Raw genomic sequence first — 10,677 nt, 5'->3', positions numbered from 1 at the left:
TCCTCATACCTTCACACCGCGCACAACCTGGCCGGCGCGTCCCGCTCCCCGCCGGTAGCCGAGGTTCTTCCCCCTCGCCCAGTCTTGAGCTGGAAGTGATTCCTATTGGCCAAGGTGTCCATGTAAATAGGTGTGAAAGAAATCAGAGCTGGCCAGGCTCTCCTCTCGCTCAGTCCCCTCCCTCTGCAGCCCCCGCTACCCCTCCTCTTCCTCCTCCTCCCAAGGCGATTGTCATATGATAGCTAAGAAGTGGCACATTAATGAAGCGCCTCTACAGGGGTCTTTTCTGCTCCTGTCACCGCTTAAAACTATCAGATGGTTCGAGGGAGGACATGGAGGCAGCCACCTAGCTCAGCGGAGCCCGGGATCCCAAAGCAGCACCCTCCGGAGCCCCGAGGCCGCGGCTGCCAGCGTCCGCGCCGGGACTGAGCAACTGAGCTCGGCCGCCCGCGGAGCGCACCGCCAGAAGCGCAGCGGACCCGGCGGCGCGGGGCGCTGCGGGGCTGAGCAGCTAAGCTTAGTGCCCTGCGGAGCCCAGTCCAGCCCGGATACTGCGCCCCGCCAGCGTGCTGTGAGGTACGTGGCGAGCAGCAGCGCCATCCCGAATGCGGACGACCAACTTGGAGTAACTTTAAGGTGAGCCACTGTCGGTTGCATCCTTTCCCCTGATTCCGCTCCAAGTGCAGTTTACTGCCTTGCTATCTTCGCGCCGCTCGCCGGCTTTCCCTTACGAGCCCCTAGCTGCACTCAGCTCCGCTAGCAAAGTTGCCGACTAAAAACACCGGCGCCTACTCATCCCCATACCCGCCACCCTCGAAGTCTGTACTCGGCCTGGCTGACCTCGCAGTGTCTGTCTGTGCATCCTCTCCCCACCCCCATTTTCTCCCCCCCCCCCTTGTAGATCCCAGCAGCCGCTGGCCCGCGCGGACCCCGAGCAAAGAGGCAAACAAGAAGATGCCTCGGCCCGGCCGCAACACGTACAGCGACCAGAAGCCGCCCTACTCGTACATCTCGCTGACCGCCATGGCCATCCAGAGCTCTCCTGAGAAGATGCTGCCACTGAGCGAGATCTACAAGTTCATTATGGACCGCTTCCCCTACTACCGAGAGAACACGCAGCGCTGGCAGAACAGCCTGCGCCACAACCTTTCCTTTAACGATTGTTTCATTAAGATCCCGCGGCGGCCCGACCAGCCGGGCAAGGGCAGCTTCTGGGCACTGCACCCCAGTTGCGGGGACATGTTCGAGAACGGCAGCTTCCTGAGGCGCCGCAAACGCTTCAAGGTGCTCAAGTCCGATCACCTGGCGCCCAGCAAGCCAGCCGACGCCGCGCAGTACCTGCAGCAGCAGGCCAAGCTGCGCCTCAGCGCCCTGGCGGCCTCGGGCACGCACCTGCCGCAGATGCCCACAGCTGCCTACAACCTGGGCGGCGTGGCACAGCCCTCGGGCTTCAAGCACCCCTTCGCCATCGAGAATATCATCGCGCGCGAGTACAAGATGCCAGGGGGACTGGCGTTCTCAGCCATGCAGCCCATGCCTGCCGCCTACCCACTCCCCAACCAGTTGACTACCATGGGCAGCTCGCTGGGCACTGGCTGGCCACATGTGTACGGTTCCGCGGGCATGATCGATTCGGCCACCCCAATCTCCATGGCCAGTGGCGATTACAGCGCCTACGGTGTGCCGTTGAAGCCTCTGTGCCACGCGGCGGGCCAGACGCTGCCCGCCATCCCGGTGCCCATCAAGCCCACGCCGGCCGCAGTGCCCGCGCTGCCCGCGCTGCCCGCACCCATTCCCACCTTGCTCTCGAACTCGCCGCCCTCGCTCAGCCCCACATCCTCACAAACAGCCACCAGCCAAAGCAGCCCGGCCACTCCCAGCGAAACGCTCACCAGCCCGGCCTCAGCCTTGCACTCGGTGGCGGTGCACTGACCCGCAGCAGCCGGCGCCCCCTCTTGCTCCCTTCCCCCGCCAACTCACTTGCCTAACCCCGGCTCCCAGCCCAGTGCTCCCCGACCTGGGACCGCCACCCTCTCTAGTCTGTTTCGCCTTTGACCAACCCTCTTCATCCCCTCGAAAACTTTGTTTTGAACCCAGGAGACAGAACACAAACTTGCAGATGGGCCTGGAGGCGAATGGGACTTGTCTTGGCCCCCACAATAGAAAGGCAGGGGCACCTGAGTCAAGCCGTCCCGTCCCCAGGGCCGCGAAACCCCCCCCCCTCCCATTTCTGGGGGGGAAATCCTGCCTCCCGCCTCCGCGGAGAGAAGCGCCTCTTTTCCTCGGCGGGATCCGCGGGGCTCTGCACGCCGCGCAGTTCACTCCAAGACCAGCGAAACAGCCTCAGAGGTTCTCTTCAACAGATCTCCCCCCCGGGCTGCAGCAGCACAATGGAGGTCCGGATCTCTGTTTACGTCTTGGAAATCTGCCGCGAAAAGGGACCACTAATCTTCCCACCCCACTCGCCTCCGCCCATCCCGCGGCGGCTGGGCGGACCACAGCTTCCCGCAGTAGGGCTCAGCCTCCCCGTCTTTTGCAGAGGTTTTTTTGTTTTGTTTTGTTTTGGGTTTTGTTTCCTGCCAGAGGCTCCAGGCGCTGGGAGCTAGGGGAGAGGCTGCCAAGTTGGGAAGGGGACGCATGTCCTCAACACAGGCAAAACAAAACTAAAAGTAACCTTGTATTGTTTACAATGTGCCCGGTAAAATGTAAACAGTGAACTTGAATCTGTCTAGCTTGGCGGGCGAGCGGGCAAAGCCCACTTAACAAGTACCTGTTGTAATGTGAATGTTTACTCTTCATTTCTGACCAGGTTGAGGGGAGGGGAGGGGGGGGATAAGAAAGCTAATTGGGATGTTAACTTTCCGATTACTTAAGAGACCTTTTTAGCTATTTATTTTATTGTTGGGGGTGGGGGTGGGGGGAAGATAAAATTAGCCCAAGCCAAGAAAGCACCAAGGGCACGCTAGAAGAACTTAAGATAAGCTGACTTAACAGAAGATGTCACCAGATAGGTCTCCCATGGACAAGTCTTTCTGTTTGCTACGAGAACTTTTCCAAGAAGCTAAAGGGCTGCAAAGAGATGTAAATGCTTGTGAATAGGAATGATTATACACTGTGTAAAATGCACTTTTGTTTGCTATATTCCTTTAGAGTCCTAGGTAATTTGCTGGAAAACAAACTGTTGTTCTGGTGTGACCCGCTTAAGTTAAAAAAAAAAAAAGTTGTAGTCATCAGAGCTGTAAAATTTTTACCTTTCATGGTCCCTCCCTGTACAGAACTAGCATGGCATTTTAAATATTGATGTTCTTATTCCCAGCATGCCTGTTTTAAGACAAAGAATTTTAAAAAGGTGTCTACATTAAATTATGAACCTAGTCCAAATAATATTTTCTCATTAAAATATGTAAATTAAATTTTAGTTTTGTGTGTTTTTGAAGATTTGCTGCTAACAATAACTTTATAAAAGATACATGTAGTGATTCTCTAGGCATGCTTTCTGCAATACATTGTGTAGTTTGTCTTTCTCATTTTACTTGGGAAATAGTCAGCTCGCCTCTTAGGCACTTGCAGATTGGAGGAAAAATTATTTTGATGGACTCATAATGGTATTTGTGGATAGGGAAAGTGGCATACAAACTTTAGTATACACCAGGTGCACAGGTAAAAGAAAATTTTATACTGAAAAAAAGTATTTTATATATATTTTTTGTCTATCTTAATATGTACATTTTATAGAATATACAGTACTTATATAAATGTAAGGCTTGTGTAGAAATCAAGTTGAGATGATATGAAAATACCAAAACTAAAACCAAACTTGCCTGCTCAATTCCTACATTCTGTTGCATCTTTTTTGGAGTATTCATTTCCTTGCTCCTTTAAATTATGGCAGTTGTTGAAATTTTCTTTTTCAGAAGTTTTCTGAAGTTTGTCTTGTGTGTCAAGAAACCTGGTTCACTTTGAGGTGAAAAGAAATTATTTCATTCCTTCACATGGAAAAATAATGCTTGATGCATCTATTTTAAAGAAGTGAATGAAGTAACTTTACATGCTTGACTCTGAGTATTTGCTTTTCTTCAGATTTTTGCAGAGAATTGAGATTTTCCAAAAAACATATGGCTCAAGGCCAATTGCAACTTTATTGAAGGGTCACAATATTTCCAGAGTAAGGTGTGTATTCAAGTAATGAAGTTACAAGACAAAGAGAGACTGAAATGGTGATTAACACTTTACTGTGTAAAATGATTAAACAAGAGACCCTTGTGCAACACGGAGAAACCCACATAGACATCAGAATCACTCACTACACAGCGTAGGGAGAATCTTTAACACCTGCAGCCCTTATATTTAGAGGGCTGTTTTTAAAAATTAGGATTAATGCAAAGGGTAATTAATCCTGTTGTGGCCATTTTTCCTTAAAAGAAGGATCCCACACACAGCCAAAAAAAAAAAAAGGTGGGAAATAAATGAATCATTGGACTGATTAAAATGCATGAAGCTACTAAAGCTCGTCAGACAGGGGACAACTAAACTCATTCATCAAGCCCAATTCACAATTATATCAACAAAATCAACTAAAGAAAGCCTGGAAAACGTATCCACTCTGGGCTAGGAAACTCTTGAAACTTTGTTCTCCACAAGAAATCATTCACATTAAAAAGTATACACTCTTTTTCATCGTTCTTTACAAAATAAAATCAAAGTCATCTCTGGAATGTTCTAATCTCATTGAATTTAGTAACACTGAATTTGAACTGGGAATGAGAGATACATAAAGGGCTAATAAGGGTTTCAAACATTTTATAAATTATTAGCTTAGTCCGGTATATATTCTTCCTATAATAGGCACTGGAATTCGGAGATTAGTGATATGTACAAACACATTTAGTAAATGGAGCTAAAGAAGATACAGATCCTATTTCTGATTTTTAGCAATGGACTCAGTATTTGAAAATGTTCTTTTCAGCTGGTAAGTTCGTCATGGTGTATTGCAAAGAATGAAATAACTTGGGCATTGTGAGTCCTCCTTTTCACCAATTGTAGGCATCTTTTCTCAGACAAGTTGAATGAGTAAAGTAAGAAATCCATTGATGATATTTTGACCTTGATCAAAAATCCAAAGGCAGCCCAAACAGACATGCCTCCATCCCACTCCATCCTGCCTTCATCGCTAGCTTTCAGACTGACATCCTTTTTAAGCTGAAGTGCCCCACAAATAAGGAAGTTTATAACTATGATACCTTCAATGGCTCTCTTTGTCATGTTAAATATTTTCACCTGGCTCAAGTCCAGAGTCAATATACACAGCTTTAAAATAAAACTGTGGCACCACGAAGGTGAGTATGTTGGGTCTTATCCTGAGAATCCAATATAAGTTATAATGTTCTCTGTTTTGTTAATTTGGACAGCACTGAGTTTTTACTTTAGATCTTTGATTTGGAAACTTGGTTATTCTGTACTCTGAGGTGTTAACATGATTCTGTATTCAATTGTGTTTGCAATTGGCTTTCTATGTGATTTGGGGAGTGCTTACACAATGGGTGAATTTTGTGTTCTTTCTCAAGAGAGAAGCTGCAGAAGTTCTAACTGCTTCCACTGCTTGGATTGGGAGCTTTTGAGAAGCTTGAAGGCTAGTTGGAGCAGATGTAGTAAATGATCCTCAGAACTGCTTAAATATTGCAGCAGCAAGTTTACTTCCTTTTAAATAGATGAGAAACACTGGGTGTCTTGAAAGCATACATCCAGCCTGGTAGAGTGGGTGGAATTAGGGGTGGGAATAGAAAGAATGTAATCTAGCAGCACAAACTGTAGGTCTTACATTAGTTTAGGCAAGGTTGTGTGGTGGATGGGGGACTGTTTATACTTTTACAATGGGGACTCCCCTTGCAAAAGGTATCTATTTAAGAAATGGAACGGAGTAGGATCTGTTCCTAAATTCTTAATATAAATGTCAATTTTTTTTCTCCTATAGGTATGCGCAGAGATACCTAAACAAAAAAAAACAAAACAAAACAAAAACAACCCAAACCACCGGCTGTGAAGCCTCAAAGGGAATGCATTTGTTTCGTTTAAACTAACAACAAATTATCTAATTAATATGTTTCAATTACAGCATGAAAGGCACAGCCCCTGGACCGCCCGCAGTGGGGGTACAATAGCCCCAGAACCCACTTTAGGAATTTACAATAACTTCACATCTGTTTCTTTATTTTCCACTTTTTGAGTCTAAAACTCCTCTCAAGATCACTTCAAACCATGGCCTGAGTTATGAAATATGCCCCGGTGTTAAAGGGGGACGAAACTTTGCCCACTGATGCTTCATTTGCAAGCAAAAAAAGTGAAAGCCCATTGAAGAGCATTAAACAAATATATTAGAATTCTGTCACTTTATGCAATTGAGTAGATCAAATGAAGGGTCCCGGCCACTTCATTCACTCTCATTCACTCGAATAGAAAATGCAAAGAATAGCAACCCGAGACTGGGCCACCGATGTAGATTTAGCTCCTTTTTACTGGGAGACAAAAAGGCTGAATTTTCACAAACACATTGCTGACTCGGGGACTAGGAAACCGGCACTGGAACCCCTTTGGAATTTAAATTCATTTTATCTTCCTCCCTCTTTGCGGGATCTGTTTGCACTACAGTGCAAGATGCAGCAGGCATCCTCTGGCTCTGAAAAAGTGGGGGAAGGGAAGAAAGTGTGTGGGGGTGGCAGTGTGGGCTTCTGGATTCCCAAGGAGCTCTTGGTCATCAGTTAACACTCCAGTCTGCATTATTAACGACGATTTAAACAAATCTTTGTCTACATCAACATAACAACATTACATCTCCGGTTATCTCCAGACTTTACCTCCCTGCTTGGTATCAATTGCATAAACAGTTTGTTTTCAAAGATTAGAATCACTTCTGGGCTATCCGTTTTTTTCTTCTTTCAACTAATATCTGGTCCTTGGTCTCACAATAGACTTGAGAGTTGAGCTTTCGATATTACCTGCTCAACTCATTCTCTCTCTCTCTCTCTCTCTCTCTCTCTCTCTCTCTCTCTCTCACACACACACACACACACACACAGTATGTTTTCAGATAGCTACACTCTCTGAGCACCATGATGGTAAATGTGTTATATAAAATCAGGCGATAGTCCTTAGTTACAATTTGCAGGTCAGAAGCTTCCTACATTATCATTTCCCATTCTCCATGCGGGAAGAAAACAGAAGCCACATATGGCAGTGGTAATCCATATGGTAAGATAATCCTGTGGCAAAACTTCCTGAGTCTTCAATGGTTGACATTTTTTGTTTTGGTGAACCTTACAGACTTTTATGTGTGAAGATCTTAGAAAATTTACAGCGACTGGGCAAACTACTTCTGGCAGGGAAAAATAAAGAAGCAGACCTCTCAGTCTTAAGAGGTGTGACTGCAGAGGAATGAACCAGTTTTTCTCAAACTTGAAGTCTAAATAAGATCTCTTTGCAAGAAAAAGTATTTGGAGGATTTCTATCATATTTTATCTGGTACTATTTCTAGGTACATCAAAACCTTGAACACTTATCAGACCATATGATTTGTTAAGTCATACTTGACAGTTTTAATTCCTGAGCTTAGTGTCTGAAGCTGAGGACACAATGTGGCTCAGATCTGATTGTTTTGTAATCATAAGCTATCAAACTTTCCAGAACTGATAATAAACTCATGAAAAATTATCCCTGAAAAGTTGTAGTTGAATAAATATAATCTTCCAGAATGTTTTCAAGAATATATGGACTAGGGGTTTTCTTTGGTGCTATCCTGTTTTTGCCTATGTCTGCAAGTAACCAATGTCAAATCAGTTGTAAGTTCATGGGGAAAAAATTGAAGCATCAATTAAAGTAGATTAAGCTCACAAATAATACAAAAAAAATCATTCTTTAGTATTTGTTGTATGGAGACACTGTGATCCTGATTCATGCTTCACTGTCTGTATATTTTTACTTATTCAGTTAATTTCTTCCCCAGAGTGTTCCCTGTTGACTGGGTTTATTAAGATATACAGTACAGTAAGTCATTGGTTTGCAGAAATAATTGTTCCCAAATTCTGTTTTTGCTACAGATTTCTCTTCCCTCCTTCCTGAAGTAAAGTACTAGTACAATGATTTTAGTACATAGTAGTATATAGAGAAACTATTCAATAAAGGATCTTAATTTTGTGCCACTCAGAGAAAACTTAGTATTTATTAAGTGGTGGCTAGATTGTTTTGCATAAATTAGAGCAGCTCCTTAGAGAGACATTACAGGCAAAAATGGTTTCATACAACAGGGAAACTCAAAGCATCTATACTTACTCTTAGAACCTGATATAGTGAAATGCTGAGCTGCAAATATCAGGCTTGCTTGGAAATACCAACACATATTTCAATTATTTGCATATGTTTGATAGGTTGAAGGTCTACACATAACAATAAAATAATCACTGAAAGGTCCCCCATCACCCTGAGTGCCATGATATTTGTGTCAGCTGCAAGTGAATTGAAAAATAAACTGAAATAAGATCCTAGTGTGATTTTATCTCAAAGAAAAACTGACAAATGACAGCTAGTCCTCTATTATTCAATGGGTTAGTCTAATTGAATAAGATATTCTGTGACAGCCTAAAAAACACCAACAGTTTTCATCCTGTGGGCATGTGTGCTCGTAAGCAGGAGAGGGCAAGGGACAGTAAGGAAAAGAGGCAAAGATAAATTTTATCACTATCAGATTGGTCCAGATCATGTATAGGCACTGGTTCCTGTTCCCTACACAGAAGAACAACTGACTGAATGATGAGAGACCTGAAAATTGTCCTGTTAATTTAGCTTAGGTTAAACACTACATCTTTGTTCCAAGTTATCTGCAAGTAGGAGTGCTGGTTATACATTTCAGCTGTGACACTAAAATTATACAATTAAAGCATATGAAATGCACTTAAATTTACTTGTGGATGCTACTGGCTTTAATATAGTAACAACCGCCCCCCCCCCATAAAACAAGAAAATGAAAATGATTAGCTTTGACAAAGAAATATAAACAGCAACTTGATTAATTATATCGCTAATTATTCTTTGCTGTGTAGCCAAACATTATGCAATTCTTAAAAATGACATATGCTGAATAAATTGTATAAGATAATTACTTGGAATTTCACTGCCATGAGAAATGGCAGAGTTTATGGAGAGATTTATACTGTTCTCTAAATATATAATTGGTTTTGTTCTGTTCTATTTCATTTAGAAAATTAGTCTTCACTGTAAAAGTACTAAAATAATATTATAGAAATGTTATGCATATTTTAAAACAATTCATTTCTTCCAGTATTTTCCACTTTATGATAAGTATATATACATTTGCAAATCTTGCTTTCTCCAGCATTGTATCATAAACATTTTTCATACTTTCCCTCATTTTCATAACCATTGATTTTAATAGTTGGATAACATGCCAACTGAGTGGCTTCCTTTGCTGGGGAACTTTGAATGTTGTCAGGTTGTTTTGTTTTTGCTAGTACAAAGACTGTTGCAGCAAACACCTCGTTTTCAAAAATGTGAAATACTTGAGGAGCAAGTGGAATTTCCTAACAGCTTCCTGCAAATTCAATAATTTAATTTATTTTAGGATTTCAGCTCTGATTCTTACAAGTCTACTGTTATTTGCTCTGTGAAATATTACCTAAGACCAATATTGTCTCCACTTAGAATCATAAAGACTTCAAAGTTATAGTGGGAAACTTCCTAACACATTCCACACAACCCAATTCCTTTATTTTATTCATTTGGGGAATGCAATGGATAAATCCCCTTTTCTTTATCCAAATAATTTAAGAGCACCAAAGTCAGGTTGTGAAACTAAAGCAAAATTCCAGTCCCACAATCAATGACATACAACTAAAAAATCAGAAATGGGAAATATACCAGAATTGTGAAAATGAAGGCTATTATCTAGTAATATAAGCTGACATCATTTTAAAGGCAATTCATACTGCTTAACAAGCTGCAACCTTTTGTTTTAAGTGAGGGTCTTAGGAATTTGTGTAAGTAGAAGGAATATTTACAGCTCAGCTCAAGTCTAAAGAGGAGATCCAAACTCAATCAGAACCATAGCTGAAGTACCTAGTACCCCCCCATGAAACTGAAAACATGTATTTTAGAGTGTCCAGGCCCATAGCTGGTGTTGACTATGTCATTCCTTTTGCTGCAGTGAGATGCTTGATTCTCAAGATGGGAAAAGGGAGGGCAAAAAAAGTGCAAGGAATCAGATCTTCTGACTTTGTTTCATTAAAGATTTGGTCTTCCTTGTGTGGCAATTTCATATCTGATTTCCTCACCCTGGGTTCTTGAGATCTCATTGATTTTAATAGAGTGGCTTGTACCACTGTGTGAGGCAGGACACAGGCACCAATCAGATGATCAGACGGAGAACATTCAGATAGCTGAGAGCAGACCCAGTGAGAACAAGCAGGGAAAAGGCCATAACTAGTGGCTGCGGTTCAAATCACTCTCCAGAATTAGAAGCAATGTTTCTGATAGGAAAAGTAAGCACAGAATCAAATTTATTATTTAACAATTATTTTCCCTGATCCCCAAACTACTCCAACCATTATTCCCTGAACTGATAAGTCCTACTATAGGGGCTCATTTAACACAGAGAGGAGAGCTACAACCAGG

General features: G+C 43.1%; 1 protein-coding gene across 1 annotated transcript; it reads left to right on the top strand.

Moving 5' to 3' along the window:
- The first annotated feature begins 221 nt into the window (after positions 1-221).
- Positions 222-2,147, top strand: FOXB1 (forkhead box B1). Its single transcript, XM_004687727.1, has 2 exons — positions 222-636; positions 902-2,147. The coding sequence occupies exon 2, from the start codon at positions 955-957 to the stop codon at positions 1,930-1,932; it is 978 nt and encodes a 325-aa protein (XP_004687784.1). The 5' UTR covers positions 222-636; positions 902-954; the 3' UTR covers positions 1,933-2,147.
- The last annotated feature ends 8,530 nt before the right edge of the window (positions 2,148-10,677 follow it).

The sequence above is a fragment of the Condylura cristata genome, unplaced genomic scaffold (genome assembly GCF_000260355.1).
Source record: "Condylura cristata isolate star-nosed mole 26May11 unplaced genomic scaffold, ConCri1.0 scaffold00023, whole genome shotgun sequence".
Classification (NCBI taxonomy): domain Eukaryota; kingdom Metazoa; phylum Chordata; class Mammalia; order Eulipotyphla; family Talpidae; genus Condylura; species Condylura cristata.
The sequence above is the reverse complement of the archived record's forward strand: the minus strand, read 5'-3'. Positions and strand labels throughout refer to the sequence as shown.

Excerpts from the sequence above, each read along its gene's own strand:
- FOXB1 (XM_004687727.1), top strand. The coding sequence starts at position 955 with ATGCCTCGGCCCGGCCGCAACACGTACAGCGACCAGAAGCCGCCCTAC.